The sequence below is a fragment of the Neoarius graeffei genome, chromosome 27, assembly GCF_027579695.1.
Source record: "Neoarius graeffei isolate fNeoGra1 chromosome 27, fNeoGra1.pri, whole genome shotgun sequence".
Classification (NCBI taxonomy): domain Eukaryota; kingdom Metazoa; phylum Chordata; class Actinopteri; order Siluriformes; family Ariidae; genus Neoarius; species Neoarius graeffei.
The window spans coordinates 30,502,437-30,526,712 of NC_083595.1; the positions used below are offsets into that span (position 1 = coordinate 30,502,437).

The window sequence follows — 24,276 nt, forward strand, 5'->3', positions numbered from 1 at the left end:
TTTTTGAGATGTGTTGTTGTCATGAAATTTAAAATCACCTAATTTTTCTCTTTAAATGATACATTTTCTCAGTTTAAACATTTGATACGTCATCTATGTTCTGAATAAAATATGGCATTTTGAAACTTCCACATCATTGCATTCTGTTTTTATTTACAATTTGTACTTTGTCCCAACTTTTTTGGAATCGGGGTTGTATTATTATCAGGTATATCAATGTTATGACCTTAATGTTATTATTATCAGGTATATCAATGTTATGACAATGTTATTATTATCAGGTATATCAATGTTATGACAATGCTATTATTATCAGGTATATCAATGTTATGACCTTAATGTTATTATTATCAGGTATATCAATATTATGACAATGTTATTATTATCAGGTATATCAATGTTATGACCTTAATGTTATTATTATCAGGCATATCAATGTTATGACCTTAATGTTATTATTATCAGGTATATCAATGTTATGACAATGCTATTATTATCAGGTATATCAATGTTATGACCTTAATGTTATTATCAGGCATATCAATGTTATGACAATGTTATTATTATCAGGTATATCGATGTTATGACAATGTTATTATTATCAGGTATATCAATGTTATGACAATGTTATTATTATCAGGCATATCAATGTTATGACCTTAATGTTATTATTATCAGGTATATCAATGTTATGACCTTAATGTTATTATTATCAGGTATATCGATGTTATGACAATGCTATTATTATCAGGTATATCAATGTTATGACAATGTTATTATTATCAGGCATATCAATGTTATGACCTTAATGTTATTATTATCAGGTATATCAATGTTATGACAATGCTATTATTATCAGGTATATCAATGTTATGACAATGTTATTATTATCAGGCATATCAATGTTATGACCTTAATGTTATTATTATCAGGTATATCAATGTTATGACAATGCTATTATTATCAGGTATATCAATGTTATGACCTTAATGTTATTATCAGGTATATCAATGTTATGACAATGCTATTATTATCAGGCATATCAATGTTATGACCGTAATGTTGCTATTATTAGGTATATCAATGTTATGACCGTAATGTTATTATAATCATCAGGTATATCAATGTTATGACCATAACGTTATCATTATCAGGTATATCAATGTTATGACCGTAATATTATTATCAGGTATATCAATGTTATGACAATATTATTATCAGGTATATCAATGTTATGACAATGTCATTATTATCAGGTATATCAATGTTACAACTGTTCAGTGTACAAGTTTAAAATTAAAAACTGAACCTCGGACAAAAAGAATTTAAGTTCCAGGGTGGAAAAAAAGTAAATCCCAGGTGTCAAAATATAAGTTAAAGCAAGTAAACACGTATCAGTGACTTTTCCTCTTCCTTTCATGGTTCTCTGGAAGGGGCGTGGCCTTGCGGGACTTCCTGGCTGTTTGGAATCGATGACGTCCGGTGGCTGGAGACGGGGTGGTGACGTCACGCCGCAGAGACGCAGCAGCTGTAAACAGGGAGCGCTGCGCCTTTAAGACTTCAGAGGTACCGAAAGTGGGGAAGAGAAAAAAACAAAAAACAACAAAACCCCCTCCAGCAGCAGCGCAGCACTGTAGCCGCGGCGGCGTCAATGTGCGCGCGATGAGTTTATTCCTCGACATGGTGGTGTTTAAAGTCCTGCTGCTGTTTTACTGCCTGAGTGATTCGAGCGGTGAGTGCTGCCTTCGCTTTCTTTACGCGCTTCTTCCGGAGAAAGTGCTGTCGCTCGGGTGTTAATCGGCTTGTGGAGCTGCTCCGGGAGGGGTGAAGGTCCGGAGTCCTGCTCGGAAGTGCCATACAGCACGAACATTCACAGAACATTCACATAACGTTACATTTCTGCTACAAGCTCAAAGCGCTTATTGTCGGTTTGAACATTAGACTTAGTTTTTCCCACCGTGTTGAACTCAAAGCCTGAATCTGCACTGAGTGAACAGTTTTGGCACAAAGTCTAGAAGAAGCCATTATCCATGATACTAGCTGTCAACCCAAAGCCTGCTAATGATCTCACTAGCAAACTTCAAGTCAGGTTAGAGATGATATGATGGTTTATTTTGACAGCAAAAACAGTCCAGAGCCACTTTAAATCCGTCTAATGATACAAATAATGACAGAGAAGAAAGAAAAGTCACCTGACTCACACACACGAAGCTCGGTGAGGTGGAAATGCAGGTGTTTGAATGCAGCAGGTTCCATAGTAGGACTTGGACTTGTGTTTGTTTGTTGTTTCCAGATAAATTGTCATGTTTATAAACTCTTCATATCATCCGTACTGCAGCAGGACAAGCCCAGGCTTGACTGTATTAGGAGTGAACGAAGGGAAAAAAAATCTGCTGCTTTTGTTGCCACTTTTTCATTCTATTTATAAACTTCCAGAATTTTCCTTTGTGTTTATTTCTTTTGTAACACAATGAGTTTACTGCTATACAGGATCCGATCACATCTCCACTGAAATCACCAGCACGTCACTTGGTTTTGTCAGGACCACACAGTTTTATCGGCACAGAAAATCTCATGCCGTAAAACACTGGTTTTAGATCAACTCTGGGTAACTGACCAGAAGGTCAGGGGTTCAAGCCCTAGCACCACCAGGCTGCCCAGGTATCAGGTGCAACCTGCACGGCATGGGTAATAAACTTTAAAGGAGATACACGGAACCTTTATTTTATATATATATATATATATATATATATATATATAAAATCTCATCTCATTATCTCTAGCCGCTTTATCCTGTTCTACAGGGTCGCAGGCAAGCTGGAGCCTATCCCAGCTGACTACGGGCGAAAGGCGGGGTACACCCTGGACAAGTCGCCAGGTCATCACAGGGCTGACACATAGACACAGACAACCATTCACACTCACATTCACACCTACGGTCAATTTAGAGTCACCAGTTAACCTAACCTGCATGTCTTTGGACTGTGGGGGAAACCGGAGCACCCGGAGGAAACCCACGCGGACACGGGGAGAACATGCAAACTCCGCACAGAAAGGCCCTCGCCGGCCACGGGGCTCGAACCCAGGACCTTCTTGCTGTGAGGCGACAGCGCTAACCACTACACCACCGTGCCGCCCAGACCAAAGTCCTATAAATAAAAATTTATGGTGAAAGTAAGAAATACCGTTAACGACTTGCTCAACTAAGACCCCGTCCACACGTAGCCGGGTATCTGCTAAATCGAAGATATTTTTCTACGTTTTGGCCTGTCATCCACATGAAAACACATCAAAAACGAATATTTAAAAAAACTCCGGGCAAAGTGAAGATTTTTGAAAACTCCGTGTATGCCTTTTCGTGTAGACAGAGATAACCGGAGTTTTGCGTTTTAGAACGTTACAATCTGCGCCAAAAAAATGACAACAAATCTGCCCTGACGTCAAACGTGCAACCTTTGTTTACTGCAGAAGCCAGATTAAGCATGGACTTAAGCTAGCCGCACACCACGGCGATCCACGCGGTACCGAACCGACCCATTTCAGAGCCGACTCCCGACAGGGCACGCACATATCCCCCGACTGTTGACGAGTGCAGTCGCGATTGAAGCGACACGTGACAATAGCTTTGTGATTGGCTATTGGATATAGTTACTGTTAAATCCAACACTTGAAGATGCTACAGGCTGAATTACAAATGACACAACATGGAATATGTAGCGCACTATCTAGGCTGCATGAGCTATTATTCCCAACCTTAAATAGTGCACTTATATAGGGGAGTTAAAGCGATTTGGAATTCAGCCACACAACTTGAGCAGAGTGGCTTTCCAGCCCACTGTGTCTATGGATAAAGCTTCAGTCTATGGAATTACAGTATATACCTGCATTAGGTGCTACCAACACGTATTTCTCGCGCTAGAAATTGTGTTTAATGATGTCACGTGTTATATGCGAAAGATATGATTGGCTATTGCTAGCGACTCTCGCCGATCAGTCTGGCTCCCGATTAGTTTTTCGAATCGGCTGTGAGATGAGTCGGTACCATCGAAAACTAGTCTTTACGCCTGACTCGCGACTTCAGTTGGCTCGGTACGCTGAAAATCGGCGTAGTGTGCGGCTAGCTAAAGAGTAATGGATCGGAGTAGTGCCTTGAAAGCGTTAATTATTGTGCAGGTGCTATTTACATGTTTAATTTTAGAAGCCCAACTACTGCTCCAAGAGCACAGGCGATGTGATTAGGGGGTAGGATTTGGGGAAATAATGCCATCTACAGGTTTGGAATGCTTATGAATGTGATTGAAAACGCAGATGTTCGGTTATGTGTGGAAGGGATTTTTTTCGAAGACGAGGTGGTGTGGATAAAACATTTTTATAAACGGAGGGGGGGAAAATGTTCGGTTTTAAAAATACCCGGCTACGTGTGTACATGGCATAAGACTAATTTGACTTCACTGATTGTGGGTTGACTCTCATTAAAACAGGATGGGTGTTATAACTTGTGCAACATACATGTACGTGCATGCATTTTCACTGATAAAACGTAAAAGGCTCATTAAATAATCAGATGAACTGAGACAATCATGTTCTGAAGCAAATTAAATAATCTCATACCGGTAATTTAAACACACAATACAAGTTACAGGAATTAATCTAAATGCAGGTAAACAACGTGTTGTTTTTGTATCCAAATGAGAGTTGGAGCTTACCCGTCTGCATTCTCGCTTCTTGAAGTAGTCATGAAAGTGTTCCGGAATTTCCCGGAATTCCAGGTTTTTAGATTTTTCACCGGATTTTTTCTGCTAATGACCCGGAAATCCAGATATTTGACAAAACTCTTGAAAATCTCTGGTTTTCCGAATGGAGAAATTTATTTTTCGGATTTTTCACGTTCCTAGACACTTCGCATCGTCCTTGCATGGACGCAGTCCTTAAATAGCCCAAACATAGTTCATTGATTAAAGACAGGTGTTCTTTGTTAACGGCGTGCGTGCCGGAGCTCGTTAGGTGTGCGTGCGCCCAAGGCGTGCCTTCAGGTGCACGAGCTAAGGCGCGCAGGACTGACACCGTTCTGCGCAAGCGCAACACAATCGCACTAGAAAGCATGTTCAAGCTGCCAGCGTAGCTGCAGTCTTTTTAGTTGCGAATTACGAGTATTTCCTCTTGTTAATAATTCGCCATGTCAAAACAAGCAAAACTTTCCTCCTTCTTTCGATGTGAAGAGAGGCAAGCAATTTATTACATATGTATATTTTTTTCCCATCAAAGTTGCATTTTGTGGTTTCGAAGCTAAGTTTTAGTGCCGTTTCTAGAACACAACATCAAGAAAACGTGGAAGAAACAGCAATAATGGAAGAGCCGGTTTCTAAGCTGCCTAAAACTAGCAATGGTAATTATTTTTTGTTACATAATGCACTCAGGCTGCCAGTCAGTGTGTGACACATGCGCATACACACACACACACACACACACACACACACACACTACACCCCTGATTTACATGAGAAATTTAGTATTCATTGGTGTTTAAATTTACAGACAATACGAACCAATGTGGGGCGGCATGGTGGTGTAGTGGTTAGCGCTGTCGCCTCACAGCAAGAAGGTCCGGGTTCGAGCCCCGTGGCCGGTGAGGGCCTTTCTGTGCGGAGTTTGCATGTTCTCCCCGTGTCCGCGTGGGTTTCCTCCGGGTGCTCCGGTTTCCCCCACAGTCCAAAGACATGCAGGTTAGGTTAACTGGTGACTCTAAATTGACCGTAGGTATGAATGAGAGTGTGAATGGTTGCCTGTGTCTATGTGTCAGCCCTGTGATGACCTGGCGACTTGTCCAGGGTGTACCCCGCCTTTCGCCTGTAGTCAGCTGGGATAGGCTCCAGCTTGCCTGCGACCCTGTAGAACAGGATAAAGCGGCTAGAGATAATGAGATGAGACGAACTAATGTAAACAGTTGGCTTCAACTCGCATAAATATGAATTGGAAATGTTTAGTTCACTTTAGCTTATGCAAACGCACAACTCTACTAAAAGATTGATAAACGAGGCTCAATGTCCCCAACATTGAAACCTGAAAGCTTTAGAAACTCTAACAGACCTTTACTTTTTAACAGTACTGTTTTGGGATTTTGCTGAGTTTACCTTCAACTGTCTGATTTTTTTTCAAAGTAATGAACTGTGTAGCAGGAAAATCACCGCGTTTTCTAAATGCACTCCTGAAAATTACTCATTAACTAGGGGAATTAAATTTGATATTTTTGACATGTTAATCATTAATGTACATGAAAGAAAAAGGCTTAAAAGTTATAACTTGTTTTAGTGAAAATAAGTACTAAAATGCACTAGAATGCAGGGTTTTGCGTGTTATGTTATTAAAATATTTTCGGGGGACGTTGTCCCGCCCCCATTTCAGGGTTTTTTCCTTTGCTCCACTTTCATCTCTATTGAAAGCCGACCTTGTGGCCGATTGTTTGAAACAATCTGACTTTCAGTTGTTCGTTCAGTTCTCCGTTCATTCGCTTCTTCCACATAAGGGCGAGATGGCAAAAATATCCAGTTTAGAAATAAGACGGCTGCTCCACTCTTTCTCCATTACTGAGTACTCCGCCATTACTGCTCAGCTCAGGCAATTACTAAAACCCGGGACGGAGCGGGATGTCACTGGTTTTAGCAACAACCGTGGGGAGGTCCCTGCCCGAGCGATATGTCACGTCCTGTTCCGTCCCGGGTTTTACCAACAACCCTCGGCTCACTCCGGGAAAACTGGTGCAACTAAACTCACTTTCCTTTAAAATAAATAAATACTTTTCTTGTAGTTTTCTTTTCCTTTAATCGTTGGTACTGCACCCTCTTTCAATACGGGCTTATAGCCAATGCTCCTCAACAGATCAGAGATCTCGTACGAGTCTTCAGTAAAATGTGCAGAGCAGAGGAGAGACCACTTCATAGGCGCCCAATGTGCCCGTGAACTTCTCGCAAAACACGTCCAAATCTTTGCAGTTTGAACATTCTTGGGCCATGAATGCAATGTAAATCCACCTTCTGTCGTGTTGCTGCACCGGCCAACAACACATTTACGTGACATGGCGATAAATTAGCTCAAAATGTAGGATCAGAGTTGCAGTCAGCGCTGTGTTTTAGTATAGCGGAAATGGCGATGAGACCGATAGACTTCCTGCTGTGACGTTACGGACGTCAAGGTCATTCACTCAGACCGCTACCTATATAAATCACTTTATTCGTAAAAATTACTGTATTAGATTTATTGTTAACGCTTAAAACTATTCCTGTGCCATTGTCAAGGTCTCGGGGCATTTATAAACGAAAGTGAGGCCCATGGCTCTGCGTATCTGCTTTAAGTCCTGCTCAGTCTTTTGTAAAGGGTGTCGTGTATTCGCACCTGATTGTTTTTCACAGGATGCCACAGGGTCCATGTAAGACTGTGCGAGACCGGATATGACATATATTTCCTTCCACTTCCTAACCATATCTGCTGTTTTCTTTCCTTTTTGTTTTGAAATGGCTGTTGGTCACTTTAGCGAGGTGGTAGTAGTATGAGTATTCGGGTTCTGGAGGTGTCAGTGGTTTTGTTGCAGCATCACTGCGTCATCATTTATGTCACCGCCAGTGATGTTACAACACATTAATCACATGGTTCCAGTTCACACAGGAGCCTTAGGAAAAGATTAGAGTTTATGTTACTAGGTCTCCAGGGGAAAGATTAAGGTTTGTTTTGACTTTACCATTTTGCACGCATTCCTATACATGATCATTATAGTATAATCGGAATAAATTAAGGTGTGTGTGTGAGAATGGGATATAACCCTCTCTGCTCCGGGGTGCCATATCATGGCCGTCCCTGCGCTCTGATCACAGCTGGGATATACGAAGAAAATAATTTCACTGTGCTATAATATTTACAGTACAGTATATGTGACAAAGTCTTCTTTTATATCGCATGCGATGATTGCAATAAAAGCTTGGTTGAATTCTATCTCATGCGATCTTCATATCAGATTATACGGCGAACAGCATCTAACATTAAACCAGTGATTAAAGAAAATAAACACGGGGGCGTCGTGGCTCGGGTGGATGGGGCGCCGTGCCATGGGTCCGGGGACCCGGGTTCGATTCTGACCCGAGGTCATTTCCCGATCCCTCCCCATCTCTCTCTCCCGCTCATTTCCTGTCTCTACACTGTCCTATCCAATAAAGGTGCAAAAAGCCCAAAAAAATATCTTTAAAGAAAATAAACACTTCCTGCTTATCAATTAACATGCAGACAAAGTTGCGAACAAAAAAGTTTAGCACTAATGTGGCTGCTGGTGATTCGACTCGCAACCAAGGAGCTGATCTACGATGTACAGGTTTTGTCCGACACAAAAATCAGGCTGAAAATCAGATGTTCAGAGGCAAAGAAATTCGTGGCATTGATTAAAACTTCCAAGTGCTGCTACTGATAGCGTGGAATTACGCCAAATTCACAAAACTGCTCCAGGTACAATAGCGTCAATGGTGTTAATGCTAACAGACTGCAAAATATCTTTATTACCTCAAGCTCACCTTCTGATGATGATGTGTGAGCAGAATGTAGTCATTTTTTCTTTATTTTCTGTATTGTCGTTATGGACATTATACAGATTTATACACACTTTGGATAAAGAGCCAAATGAGGAGAGGAGAAAGAAGACTGCGGTTAAAAGGCAGTCTGGAGGATGGAGAGTGAAGTATAACAGAATGACGGTTCAGGTGCACTATAGCATGTATACCATGCTGTGACCATGTGGATGGGCAGAATGCCTGGGCTCAGTTGTAGTTTGTTGTGCATGGTGAGGCTCGCTCACGTAAGTCACGGAACAGGAAACAGGAAATGGAATATTTTGAGTCACGGGGAACTCGTGCCAGAATTCATGCTGTAGCACAATTCAGTCCCCTTCAGATGTGCAAGGAGATACTGTGGTGTACTTGTGCACCATTCCATCTGCCCACTTTTCATTGGGCCGTACCTCCATTTGGCTTGTGCTTGGATTACAGATGAGCGTCTGCCAAATTACTGACTGTAATTTTCTTTAAGTCAGTAATGGACTTCCAAACTGAGAGAAGCATCTCTTAAAGTGCCTCTGAAATCAAAATTGGTCTTTCAGAGCTTTTTGTAGGTATAGCTTCGTGTTATAGACACTAATATAACACTCCTGGGGGAAAAAAAGACAAAAAATAGTTGCTTATCGTGACTCATGCCCATACCGATTATATAAGTATTTTTCCCACCCCCCAGGGGCGGGTCTTGCTCTCCAGCAGCTTTTTTTTTTTTTTTTTGTCTGTATGTCCTCCACTTCCTGTTTACAGTTCTTTTTCCAACTATGGCTTTCTGGAGAAAAAAAAAAGTCATTTATTTATTTAATTTAATTTTTAGATTTTTTTTTTTTGGGGGGGGGGGTATTCCAGGTCAAATCAGAGAGAATCCAGGAAAGTGGTGACATCACTGTCTCAGATTTTGTTCATAGTTTGTCTTTATAATATTTTGATGTTTATGTATGTACAGTTCTGTGTAAAAGTCTTAGGCACATGTAAAGAACTGCTGTCGACCAAAAAATGGCTTAAAAATGATGAAATGTTTCATCATTAAAAAAATGCTATAAGCAGTAAGCCATAATTAAATGAAACAAAGTCAATATTTGGTGTGAAAGAATAGGGGTGGGACGGTGGTGTAGTGGTTAGCATGGTCGCCTCACAGCAAGAAGGTTCTGGGTTCAAACCCAGTGGCCGATGAGGGCCTTTCTGTGTGGAGTTTGCGTGTCTGTGTGGGTTTTCTCTGGGTGCTCTGGTTTTCCCCACAATCCAAAGACATGCAGTGAGGTGGCGTTGGGCTGAAGTGCCCTTGAGCAAGTTACCGAACCCCTGACTGCTCCCCGGGTGCTCTGGTGTGGCTGCCCACTGCTCTGAGTGTGTGCATGTGTTCACTGCTTCAGATGGGTTAAATGCAGAGGATGAATTTCACTGTGCTTGAAGTGTGCATGTGACGAATAAAGGTTTCTTCTTATGAAACGACCCTTTGCTTTAAAAAAAAAAAAGTAGTCGCAGGTACAGTGAGTGCAGTTTTATGCGGAAATGAGCTGTAGGTTTTACTGAGCATCTTACAGAACCGGCCACAGTTCTTCTGGACTCCTTGACTGTCATACTCACTTCTTAATTTTGCACTAAACCCCAGCAGCCTTCATTATGTTTTCTTTTTTAATCTGAAAAGTGCTCTCTTATGTAATATGCTGCTCAGATACAGACTTGGGCGGCACGGTGGTGTAGTGGTTAGCGCTGTCGCCTCACAGCAAGAAGGTCCGGGTTCGAGCCCCGTGGCCGGCGAGGGCCTTTCTGTGCGGAGTTTGCATGTTCTCCCCGTGTCTGGGTGCTTCGGTTTCCCCCACAGTCCAAAGACATGCAGGTTAGGTTAACTGGTGACTCTAAATTGACCGTGAATGGTTGTCTATGGCCAAGTTTACATTAGACCATATCTGTCTCATTTTCTTCGCGGATGCACTGTCCGTTTACATTAAAACGCCGGGAAACGGGAATCCGCCAGGGTCCACGTATTCAATCCAGATCGTGTCTGGTCCGGTGCTGTGTAAACATTGAGATACGCGGATACGCTGTGCTGAGCTCTAGCTGGCGTCGTCATTGGACAACGTCACTGTGACATCCACCTTCCTGATTCGCTGGCGTTGGTCATGTGACGCGACTGCTGAAAAACGGCGCGGACTTCCGCCTTGTATCACCTTTCATTAAAGAGTATAAAAGTATGAAAATACTGATGCAAATACTGCCCATTGTGTAGTTATGATTGTCTTTAGGCTTGCCATCCTTCCACTTGCAAGTGGTAAGTGACGCGCATGCCCGATATGCACTGAGATCACACACACAGCGGCTCAGTCCCAAATCACTGCTCGTGCGCTTCACTCGCGCGCTCTGTGAGCTGCGCAGGGCCGGAGTGCGCACCCTCCAGAGGGCACTCGCTGTTCAGGGCGGAGTGATTTGGAGCGCAGGATGCCTGCGGAGCCGAGCGTATCCGTGTATTGGCGTTGCTGTGTGCAGGCGAATCGTGTATTGGCGTTGCTGTGTGCACGCTAATCATTTTAAAAACGTTAATCTGATGATCCACTGATACGGTCTAATGTAAACCCCACCTGTGTGTCAGCCCTGTGATGACCTGGCGACTTGTCCAGGGTGTACCCCGCCTTTCGCCCGTAGTCAGCTGGGATAGGCTCCAGCTTGCCTGCGACCCTGTAGAACAGGATAAAGCGGCTAGAGATAATGAGATGAGACGAACTAATGTAAACAATTGGCTTCAACTCGCATAAATATGAATTGGAAATGTTTAGTTCACTTTAGCTTATGCAAACGCACAACTCTACTAAAAGGTTGATAAACGAGGCTGAATGTCCCCAACATTGAAACCTGAAAGCTTTAGAAACTCTAACAGACTTTTACTTTACGATGTCCTCCAGGGCAGTGCTCTGACTTTCCTGTTCAGAACTCCGGTCAGTTGACTTCTCGCTCATTTTTATAATCGCTTTGTTTCACGCTTTGTTAGAGAAATGCCGTGCTCCTGCAAACTTCACCACAGCCATGCTGTGCGTTGCTGCTACATGTTTGTGTGTGCACGCAACCTAACTTGACGTGGCTCTCTTCCAACTGATTGGTTACGTGCGGTACTGTTTAGTTATGATTGGCTATTCGCGTGTCTGTCAAAACTTTGGATGAAGTAATTTTATTGAAGGCGTAGGCTTATCGTAGGCATATCGTACGTGTCTAATTTCTAATCGTAGAGATTTTATATCGTGAATAACATCGTAATCGTAAAATTGCCCAGCCCTAGAGTCGAGGTGGAGGCTGTGGATTCCTACAAGTACCTCGGGCTGTGGCTGGACAGCAAGCTGGACTGGACTTGCAACACCAATCACTTATACAGGAAGGGACAGAGCAGGCTGTATTTCCTGAGGAGGCTGCGATCCTTTAACATCTGCAGGAAACTCCTGTGGATGTTCTATCAGTCCGTGGTCGCCAGTGTCCTGTTTTACACCGTGGTGTGCTGGGGGGGCAGCACATCCAAGAAGGACAAACAGGATGGACAAACTGATCAGGCGGGCCGGCTCTGTGGTCGGCATGAAGCTGGACTCTCTGGTGACGGTGGCAGAGAAGAGGTCCATGAACAAACTACTGAACATCATGGACGATGCCAGTCACCCTCTGCACACCGTCATCAGCAACCAGAGGAGCCTGTTCAGTGACAGAATGCTCCTTCCCAAGTGCAGGACAAACAGACTCAAAAATTCCTTTGTCCCTCACACCATCAGACTGTACAACTCCTCTCTGGGGGGGAGGAGGGGTAACAGGAGGACAGAGGACGGGAAGGAGCAGTAGCCTAGCCTAACAATAAGCAATACCGGACAATGTGCAATATAATGTGCAATATCTTTCCTGCTTCCCCCCCCCCCCCCCCCCCCCCCCCCCCCCCACACACACACACACACACACACACACACTTACCCTAACCCCACTTCTCCCCCCTTCCTCTCTTCCCTATATCTTATTCTTTTATATTTGTATATGTAAATACCTAATTTATTTTAATTTATCTAGAAGTTTTCTGTATTTCTTTTCTCTGTTTATCTGTAATGATGCTGCTGGAATCTTAATTTCCCTGAGGGAACCCGCCCAAAGGGATCAACAAAGTTTTATCTAATCTAATCTAATTATTAAAATGGTTAACAGATGTATCGTAGGACGGTGTAGCAACACCAATCATGATGGGATTAGTACGCATCGTTTTCCAAAAGACCGGACAATGAGAGAGAAATGGGAGCGCTTGGTCTACACAGGCTGTGCACTGAAACCGTGCAAAGCTCGCGCAGCCTGCTGGCGCTTCCGCAGATAACGTCACGAATCTGGCTCCAGACTCCCTTGGGATTTTTCCAGACACGTTTTATTTTATTTTTTTCTGCTGTAGACAGATGGCCTTGTGCAAAATTACCCTCCTGGATGAGTGTGTAAAGGGACATACTTTCATATAAAAAAAAAAAAACGAAATTGGTCCAGAATATGCACTTTAAAGGATCGGCGAAAATGGTGCAAAAATATCACACGCTTTTCAACGCCGTTTCTACACATTCTGTAAACAGAGCATCTGGTACAAAAATCCCGTGGTGCAACACGTGTGTGTGTGTGTGTGCGTGATATATATAGGCCATTGATTTTTTTTTTTCTTCCAAACTTTGTTGGATGGAAGACAAACATGTTCTCAGTGTGACGAAACCAATAGACCTCTTGCAGTCACATGACCGGAAAGTACACAGCCGCCATCTTGTCGGTAAAAAACACAGCTGAATATTGCTGCACTCGTGTACAAAATGGATCAATTTCAACCGACGGACTATACGGCTCATTTTTCTAATGAACAGATAACTAGATATATGTCTAAAATAAACGACCTACAGATTAGTGACCCTTATCGATTACCAGACGTAGTTTTCACGACCGTGTCAGTGGATGTTGAACTGCCAGTGGAATACCCAGACGTATATAATTACCTCATTAACTTTCCCTCGCTGTTCAGTGGTGAAGCACTGCGTGCTTATAAATCTCTGGACAGTTATCTTTACAGAAATTCAGGATTTGTCAGCCGCCCTCAGATGTGGCATCTTGTAAACAAGAAAATAACAATCCTCATTGGACGGGTAAGTCACTTAAGTATTGAGACCCCGCTGGTCTCGCTATCTCGTCCGGAATGTTGTGCATGTGATGGAAATTGCTACAAACTGTCATTTTCTGCTGGAAACCAATGTACAGTAAGTCCATACGGTTGTAGTGGATATTGAAGTCCGGTACAGACGAACAACACGCAAAAATACACACAAAAAACATAAACGTGCACAGGTAGGGAGAGCTTGTAGTCTATCACTATTACTGTATATATGGTATACCTGATAGCAGCAATCCATTTTGCACGCCTGTCAGGGTCCCGTGGCAGCCTACTGTCAAGTGTATGTGAGCATCATGGGTTTCCCACACTTGAAAGGGAAGGACTCGGACACAGGATTCCACTTGTCTTATGTTTTATTGATTTTCAGTGGAAGAAGTAGAAGTAGGAAATATGGCGTTTGACCGACAAGGTGGCGTCTGTTTACAATCTGGATCAGATGTGACGTCACATGCAAGTGCTCCATAAGAGTTTGTGCTACATACCTGTTGATCTTCTATAAGGCCCTAGATTTGGAAACAAAGTGCAAAATTCTTAACCGAAAGTGATATAGAAGGTATTTTACATCCATTTTTTGAACATCCATAATGATGAAGCAGGTTCTTCTCTTATTATTTCTACTTCTCTGTATCCCATGTCCCAGACTCTGAACTATTGATCGGAGTAGAGAAATACATGTTTTATGCCAGCTCGTTTTAGTCTCGGTCATTAATGCAAGCTATATTCTTTACTATCAGGGTCTCATTATAGAAAAATGCATTAACTCTGATCGATGCCGTATTCAATGGTGAGGTTAAATTTTATATCCTGTACTTAAAAAAAACCCAATAAAAACAATTCAAATAACTTTATTGGAAATGATGTGCAGTGTAGCAGATTGTCGTCGAAATCCCACAATGAAAACTATTTATCATTAAACCATTAACCATATAACTTGAACAACAGGAGTGAGTTGGGTGCAGGCTTGGAATTTTCTTGAGAAGTGGAATCCCAGTGTCCCATTATTCACGGATTGGTGACCATCAAGTCCTCAAAGGCGATATTTCACTTATTTTCAAGATCCAAGACTCTTACCGGAGACTTAATTCCCATCTCAAATGGCTTTTGATCCAATCATTGTACTGAAAACATGTTTATTTTGTAATTTCTTACATTTCCTTCGACACAGGAATTCAATGTGTAATTCATGAACGGATATTTTTCTGCCGTAGGTAAAATATCTCTCGTATCTCTGTCTATTTTTTTTGTCCTTCATAAAAAAAGGAAGGACATCAACACTTTGTAGCCTTAGTAACCACATATTAAGCCACACATCAGGCGATGTCCTTGTACGTTTACATGTTCGTACTCACTACCCCACATACCATTGTGAGCTTATGATAATGGCCAAAATATGCTACCACATGCTTTGTTGTATTAAAAATATATATTAATATATTTATGTCCGGGCGGCACGGTGGTGTAGTGGTTAGCGCTGTCGCCTCACAGCAAGAAGGTCCTGGGTTCGAGCCCCGGGGCCGGCGAGGGCCTTTCTGTGTGGAGTTTGCATGTTCTCCCCGTGTCCGCGTGGGTTTCCTCCGGGTGCTCCGGTTTCCCCCACAGTCCAAAGACATGCAGGTTAGGTTAACTGGTGACTCTAAATTGAGCGTAGGTGTGAATGTGAGTGTGAATGGTTGTCTGTGTCTATGTGTCAGCCCTGTGATGACCTGGCGACTTGTCCAGGGTGTACCCCGCCTTTCGCCCGTAGTCAGCTGGGATAGGCTCCAGCTTGCCTGCGACCCTGTAGAAGGATAAAGCGGCTAGAGATAATGAGATGAGATGAGATATTTATGTCCTTCAGTGATACAGACCCCAAATATTGGCAGTAAATTAATAAAAGGTTGTATTTGCAGAAAAAAAGTAATGACTGATGTCATAATGGTGTAAAAATGTGGGTTTGTACAGTAGTGTCAGTCCTGTTTAGGAAATTTGCACCCCAAAAAAAAAAAAAAAATAGGACCTTATAAAAATAAATTTACTTGCAGTACAAAACCTTGTTTGTATTGAAGTGGACAGGCGTAGGTGAAGGCAGCAGTGAGAAATCTTCCACAGTAGGAACTGATGACACTGAATCCTGAGTGCAAAACTGCTGAAGTTCCTTTTGCTGAAGATCTTCCTGGAAAGTCAGAGTTAAGACACTAAAGGGGTGTTCACACGGCAACTTTTACTGCGGTGTAGCACCGGGGCTGCCCCGGTAGAGCGTTCACACGGTACAAAGTTATACCGGTGTAGCCCCTGAAAGCTGCTTAAACCGGTGCAAATCTAACCCTGCTCGGGAGGTGGTTTAAGAAATTTACTCCGGAGTAAATGCTAGTTTGCGGGGCAGCACCGATATAAAACGGGACGTCTGAACGCTACAGGGGTCGACTCGCTACGCGTGAGGAGAGCTGATTACATACGAGCATTGCATAATTTGCATCCTGGTATTTTGCGCTTCCAAAATGGCGAATATCAACAGCAACAGAACTGCGTGTCTTCCAGTGTTGCCAGATTGGGCAGTTTTAAGTGCATTTTGGTGGATTTGAACATATTTTGGGATGAAAAACATCAGCAATATCTGGCAACACTGGTGTCTTCATCCACGTTGTTTTCCCGGCGCTTGGTGATGCCATGACAACTGGGAAAAGGAAGTACATTTTCACGCATGCGCATATTTAATTTCCGCATTATTACTATCGCAAATGATAGTAATAATGATAGGAAATGATAGTAATAAAAGGAAATGATATCAAAACTTTATTACTATCAAAGGAAATGATAGTAATAAAGTTTTTACTACTATTGCACGGTCGCAGAAACTGCCGTGTGACCGCAAGTGGGGCTGCACCGGTGCTAACACGCTTCTCTCTAGTAAGCAGGGTTGTGACGTGTGAACGCTGCGCAAAATTTACACCGGTGTAAGATATATCGCAACAAAATACATCGGTGCAGCATCGATGCAAATATGTGCCGTGTGAACACCCTATAAGATGAGTGAAATCTTCTGTGAGTACTGCTCACTCTGCTACACCACACAGATCAGAGTAAAGACCTTAAAGCCAGGGTTATACAGTACGTCAGGTGTGACGAGGCAAGCGTTCGTGAACACGCCCATGTACCTGACGTACCGTACCTGGAGGATTTAAAAAAAAAAAAGTGATATCTATTAAACGACGGTGTAGTGGTTAGCACGGTCGCCTCACAGCAAGAAGGTTCTGGGTTTGAACCCAGCGGCCGGTGAGGGCCTTTCTGTGCAGAGTTTGCATGTTCTCCCTGTGTCCGCGTGGGTTTCCTCCGGGTGCTCTGGTTTCCCCCACAGTCCAAAGACATGCGGTTAGGTTAATAGGTGACGGCCTTGGGCTGAGGCGCGCTTGAGCAAGGCACCGAACTCCCAACTGCTCCCCGGGCGCTGTTAGCATGGCTGTGTGCTCATTGCTCACGTGTGTGTTCACTGCTTCAGATAGGTTAAATGCAGAGAGGAAATTTCACAAGTGTGTGATGAATAAAGTTGTGCTTTCTTTCTTTCACACACTGGCAGAAATAGGGCTACAGTAGGAGTCCAGTTCTGTCCTGCAAGGCACAATCGACACTCATGTACCCGCTCGGGCTCATTATTGGACCTCAAAGTAACTACAGTGTCTTGTAAAAGTATTCATCCCCCTTGGTGTTTGTCCTGTTTTGTCGCATTACAAGCTGGAATTAAAATGAATTTTTGGAGGGTTAGCGCCATTTGATTTACACAACATGCCTAGCACTTTAAAGGTGCACAGTGTTGTTTTTTTTGTGACACAAACAATAATTAAAGGAAAAGGCAACTTTTGTACAAAATCACCACAAATAGATAGATAAATATATAAAGTAATCGATCATGGAATTTATAGAGAAAGAACAGACCGCATAACAGTATCTTTTAACTTTTAATAATATGGGCTTGCGCTGAGCTCAGCGAAGATGCGTTCCGCCATATTAATCTACTGCGTGTGCGTCATGCGGCCCACCACTGAAAAGAACTCTTCAGTGCTTCATGGTAATAAGGTAAAAAACCAGTACAATCGCTTCTTCAAAGTTTCACCAAATGGTTTTATTTATGCAACTTAAAGCTCATAATACTGTATAACTTTGGTTGAGTAAAAACACGGAGCAAAAACATGGCTGAATCCTGAATGACTCCTATTTGGATTTGTCCTACCAAGCCTACTGCGCATGCGTGAAGCGGCTCGGCTTGGTTTTCCCTTTCGGGCGCTCTCGTTTTCTGTTAGAATTTGGTAAAGAAAAAAATAAATAAATATTATTTACCAGCTTACCGGGTCCATGAACATAAATCTGACAGCTGACAAGGTCGGGATATAAACAAATCGAATACAAGCCACCCGCTGGGATTCCTAATCACAGTGATCTGCTTGTAAACACTGTTTTCATGGGCCCAGTGACGTCACAGATCAGAGGGAGGCGCATTAACGAAAGATTCTGATTGGTTTATAGTTGCCCACAATCTCAAAATGGCTGACTCCTCCAACTTCGACTCCTCTGTGTCAATTCATGATCTCATCTCATCTCATTATCTGTAGCCGCTTTATCCTGTTCTACAGGGTCGCAGGCAAGCTGGAGCCTATCCCAGCTGACTACGGGCGAAAGGCGGGGTACACCCTGGACAAGTCGCCAGGTCATCACAGGGCTGACACATAGACACAGACAACCATTCACACTCACATTCACACCTACGGTCAATTTAGAGTCACCAGTTAACCTAACCTGCATGTCTTTGGACTGTGGGGGAAACCGGAGCACCCGGAGGAAACCCACGCGGACACGGGGAGAACATGCAAACTCCACACAGAAAGGCCCTCGCCGGCCACGGCGCTCGAACCCGGACCTTCTTGCTGTGAGGCGACAGCGCTAACCACTACACCACCGCTAACCACTACACCACCTCAATTCATGATTTCAAAGTTAAAAATATTTTTTCATGTTCGATATATAATGGAAATAATTAACGGAATTGATTACGTATATGTTTTTCTCCTATTACACACCTGGTTTTGTACAAAAGTTGCCTTTTCCTTTAAGATAAGAGCTGGTCTGACCAATTCACTTCATAAGTCACAGAATTAGTTGATTAAGATCCAGCTGTGTGCAATCAAAGTGTCACATGATCTGTCATATGATGTCTGTTTAAATCAACCTGTTCTGGAAGGACCCTGACTCTGCAACACTACTAAGCAAGCAACATGAAAACCAAGGAGCCTTCAAACAGGTCAGAGACAAAGTTGTGGAGAAGTATAGATCAGGGTTGGGTTATAAAAAATATCCCAAACTTTGAATATCCCACAGAGTACCATTAAATCCATTATAGCAAAATGGAAAGAATATGGCACCACTACAAACCTGACAAGAGAAGGCCGCCCACCAAAACTCACAGACTGGGCAAGGAGGGCATTAATCAGAGATGCAACAAAGACACCAAAGATAACACTGAAGGAGCTGCAAAGATCCACAGCGGAGATGGGAGAATCTGTCCATAGGACCACTTTAAGTCGTACACTCCATAGAGCGGCGCTTTATGGAAGAGTGGCCAGAAAAAAAAGTCATTGCTTAAGAAAACACGTTTGGAGTTTGCCCAACAGCATGTGTCAGACTCCCCAAACACATGGAAGAAGATTCTCTGGTCTAATGAGACTAAAATTGATTCTTTTTGACCATCATGGGAAATACCATGTGTGGCGCAAGCCCAACACCCTGAGAACACCATTCCTACAGTGAAGCATGGTGGTGGCAGCATCATACTGTCATCTGCAAGGACAGGAAAGCTGGTCAGGACTGAAGGAAAGATGGATGATACTAAATACAGGGCAATTCTGGAGGAAAACCTGTTTGAGTTAGCCAGAGGTTTGAGACTGGGACGAAGGTTCACGTTCCAGCAGGACAATGACCCTAAACGTACAGCTAAAGCTACACTGGAGTGGTTTAAAAGGAAACATTTAAATGTCTTGGAATGGCCTAATCAAAGCCCAGACCTCAATCCAATTGAGAATCTGTGGCATAACTTGAAGATTGCTGTACACCAACACAACCCGTCTAACTTGAAGGAGTTGGAGCAGTTTTGCCTTGAGGAATGGGCAAAAATCCCAGTGGCTAGATGTGCTAAGCTAATAGAGACATACATAGAGACATTATTGTTTGTGTCACAGTAAATGGTTTGTGTAAATCAAATGGCGCTAACCCTCCAAAAATCCATTTTAATTCCAGCTTGTAATACGATAAAACAGGACAAACACCAAGGGGGATGAATACTTTTGCAAGACAGTGGATGTGTACCTTTTTAGGGGCAAAAAGCGACATACATGTTCCCATGCAGTATATAAAGGGTACGGATAAGTACCATAGAGAGTACTGCTCCAGTGACAAGCCATTGTTCCCCTAAAGGTACAATAATGTCCTTTATTTTCTGAGAGTGCAGAACCGAAACATCCCTGTCCATCAGGTGTCCATGTCGAACAGTAGAGTGGTGATTTCAGGGCACACATTTGTCGCTGTATGGAAAAGTTTTATCACGTTATCAAACGTCGTTGTGATTGTTGTCCTGAACTAGCAACAATTCTAGCATTTGAAGTTGCAGTTTTTGCAGAAAGCTACGTTAGAGTTTCCCATCTCATCTCATTATCTCTAGCCGCTTTATCCTGTTCTACAGGGTCGCAGGCAAGCTGGAGCCTATCCCAGCTGACAACGGGCGAAAGGCGGGGTACACCCTGGACAAGTCGCCAGGTCATCACAGGGCTGACACATAGACACAGACAACCATTCACACTCACATTCACACCTACGGTCAATTTAGAGTCACCAGTTAACCTAACCTGCATGTCTTTGGACTGTGGGGGAAACCGGAGCACCCGGAGGAAACCCACGCGGACACGGAGAGAACATGCAAACTCCACACAGAAAGGCCCTCGCCAGCCACGGGGCTCGAACCTGGACCTTCTTGCTGTGAGGCGACAGCGCTAACCACTACACCACCGTGCCGCCTACGTTAGAGTTTTATTTTATTTTTTAAAAATTAATTCAAACACCTTCTGCTAGGGATAATACTTGTTCAAGTATGCAAGTATGCAAAGACTCGGTTATTGTTCAATCTGTTATAAACACGCCATTCTGTCCCATCACTCCCGTATTTCAGTGTTTGTTCCAGGATTGCACCATGCACAATTAATTTTTTCAGGCGTCCACAAGGTTGGTTTGTGACACTGCTCACACTGCACGGTGTCTAAATTTTCTCACTTGTTAGAAATCTGCTGTGACCCCTGACAATCTGGTGGAACATATTATTATCTGGATTTGTTTACCTTCATGCTGCATGATTCATTATTGGATTAAAAAAACTGATGCAGAATCACGGCAAAGTCATGCCAAATCGTATGGCGTAATCTCGGCGTTCGAGCCAAACAAGTCCGCGTTATTGCATCATAAAGTACAAGATCCTATCATGTTCTAGTATACTGTACAAATCCAGGCCATGCAGGACCGGTTTACAGGGGAAAAGAAAAGGAGGTGCATGGAGGTGTTTATAATTTGCCTGTTCTATTGCATGTACAGTCCTTTTTAAGAGGGGGAAAAAGTGTCGTGCCTTTTTGTGCTTTTGACATTTTGGTGTAACGGCCACATCTAGCTATTAATACTTCTTCAAAGCAAGTGTTGGGTGACGTTTATACATTAGTGCGTTTGTGATTATAGTCAAACATGCCTCATGACTTTGGATGTTATTTTGATGGAAACGCAATTAATTTCAAATGAACTGTGAATTCAGTTGTCGTTATAAAATATCAAAATTACATTGCGGGTATAATTGTGTGAGATTTGAAATGGAAAACGTTTTATTTATTTATTTATTTATTTAACGAAACGAGCCAAAACGTGATCTTAAGGAGTTCACAAACAATCCAGATATGACTGGTTGGTTGTAATGGACCCCTTAGTTACTGCTCCTTTTGCACTGGGATGGCAGTTTTCCTCTGTCACGCTTAAGGCCAATTTATGCTGACAACCCAGTCCTCGCAGACGGCGCCGCAGACAGTGTCTGCGTAGCCCCCCCACCTTCGCAGACGCTCTGCGCGCACCTCCCAAAAATTGTGACCACCGCAGAAGCCTCGCAGACAGCGTCGCAGACAAGAGGGCTCTGATTGGTCCACTCTACATCCGCTGTACACGCACTTCCGCTTCCCTACTTTCCCGGTTTGGTTTGTTTTCACGACCGGCATTTTTAAAAACACGAGCGAAGATGGAGCAGCATGAAGAGCGGTTGATTGAGGAAGTACGGACATCTATACGACTCCAGTTCTAGTCATTATAATCATTATAAAAAAAAAAAAAAGTTCTAGTCATTATAAGTAACCGGAGGATAAACACTCCACTAACCACACCCACCAACTACTCCTAGCGACTTCGCGCCCCCTTGCGTTATGCCGGTGAATAACATCGCGCACGCCTATTATCCCCGCTCAACAATAAATTACAACTGTCTGCGAAAAGCTATCTGCGAAAGCCTTGTCGCACGAGCATGCAGAGGCCTTTACAGGCACTTTTATGCACAAAGGAAGGAAGGAAGGAAGGAGTTAAATGTGAATGCAAGCAGAATGGTGATCCTGACAGGACTGACGAAGTCGAGGGTGTGGTGCAATTCCAGGGAAATGATCCGAAAACTCTCATGTGTGAAACTGAAAGCGAGAAGATTTGATCACACCCTCCGATGTGACAACAAGAAGAGAGTCTTAAGTCGACGAAGGAGAAATGGAAGAACAAGGAGAAGATCTGGTGATTGACAGCCAGGATAACTTTAGAGTCATTCATCAGTGAATCAGCAGCAGATTTACGTTAAATAGCAAGAAAGCACAGGTGATAAACAAATATATTGAAAAAATGTAAATCGAACATCCTGGGAGAATAACGTTTGAAGACTACAAGTGTGAATGATGTACAGTACTGTGCAAAAGTCTTAAGCACCTTATTTTTTTACTTCATACAAACTTTATGGATTTCTATTTTATGACTTCTACATTATCGAGTCAAAACATGACAAAAACATTTTAGAGTTCTGTCCCTGTGTCCAAAATCGCTCACTCATTCACTACTCCCTATATAGGGAATTACGAAATAGAGGACTATATAGTGAGCTCATTGGTAAAATGAAAAGACGCGTTCGGACACTACTCCATTGTGCTGTTATTTACGTCATTACTGTCGCACAATTAAAACATGCCAGATCAGTTGGCTGGTGGGTTTTCAAAAGAATAAATACATGCTTTTTTTTTTTTTGGAGTCCGGTTTCCATCAAATCGTGCGCTCTGATTGGCTCGCGAGCGGTCCGGAATCCTACGATCCGGACCCCGGTTACGGACCTTTTGGCGACTCGCTTGTTCACAATGGCAACAAATATGGTAGCAATTTTTTGTCAGTTGTCTCAGTATAATAGCATTAACGACAGTGTTCACAGCGAAAGCGAGTTTTACTACCCTGAGGAAGACGAAATAAAAGAAAACGTTTCAGGAGAAAGCCGAAAACGAGCTTGTAGCAGGTTTGTTCTAAATATGGTTTCTCTTTCAGGTGCTCTTTTTTTCTGTTAGAATTTGGTAAAGAAAAAAATAAATAAATTATTTACCAGCTTAAGGTCGGTCTGTATGGTGAAATACCGTGACCTCGGCCTTGAAAATACTGACCTCGGCCCCCAGGGGGCCTCGCTCAGTACTTTCAAGACCTCGGTCACGGTATTTCACGATACGGATCTCCCAGCTGGTAAATAATATATATTAATTTTTTTCGTGGTCCGGTTTCCATCAAATCCAGCGCTCTGGCTGGTGAGCGGGTCTGTATCCTATGATGCGGACCCCGGTTACGGACCCCGGATACGGACCTCTGGCCACTCGCTTGTTCACAGCAACAACAAACATAGTAGCAATTTTTGTCAACATTTATTTTCACATTTCTCAGGAGAATAGCATTAATTTTACAGCATGGATAGCGATAACGACAGTCGTCACAGCGAAAGCGAGTTTTACTACCCTGATGAAGAAGAAACAAAAGAAAACATTTCAGGAGAAAGCTAAAAACCTGTAACTTGTTAACGCCGAGCAAAAACATGGCTGAATCCTGAATGACTCTTATTTGTATAAATAGGGGACTACATAGGCAGCAAAATGTAGTTGTTTTCCTGCCATGGAAGTGCACTTGTATACTGAGGAGGAAGCAATTTGCATTACAGCCGTGAATGAGGATTCAAAATGGCGGCTCGGCTCGGTTTTCCTTTTCGGGCGCTCTCGCTTTCTGTTAGAATTTGGTAAAGAAAAAAATAAATATATTATTTACCAGCTTAAGGTCGGTCTGTATGGTGAAATACCGTGACCTCGGCCTTGAATACCGACCTCGGCCAAGAGGGCCTCGCTCAGTACTTTCAAGACCTCGGTCACGGTATTTCACGATATGGATCTCCCAGCTGGTAAATAATATATATTAATTTTTTTTCGTGGTCCGGTTTCC

General features: G+C 43.0%; 1 protein-coding gene across 1 annotated transcript in view; it reads left to right on the forward strand.

Annotated features, from left to right (window-relative positions):
- The first annotated feature begins 1,492 nt into the window (after positions 1 to 1,492).
- Positions 1,493 to 24,276, forward strand: part of adam10a (ADAM metallopeptidase domain 10a) — a 287,101-nt gene continuing 264,317 nt past the window's right edge. The window contains exon 1 of the mRNA XM_060911474.1: positions 1,493 to 1,732. Within this exon, the coding sequence (XP_060767457.1) occupies positions 1,663 to 1,732 (70 nt within the window). The 5' untranslated portion in view covers positions 1,493 to 1,662. The remainder of the gene's footprint in view (positions 1,733 to 24,276) is intronic.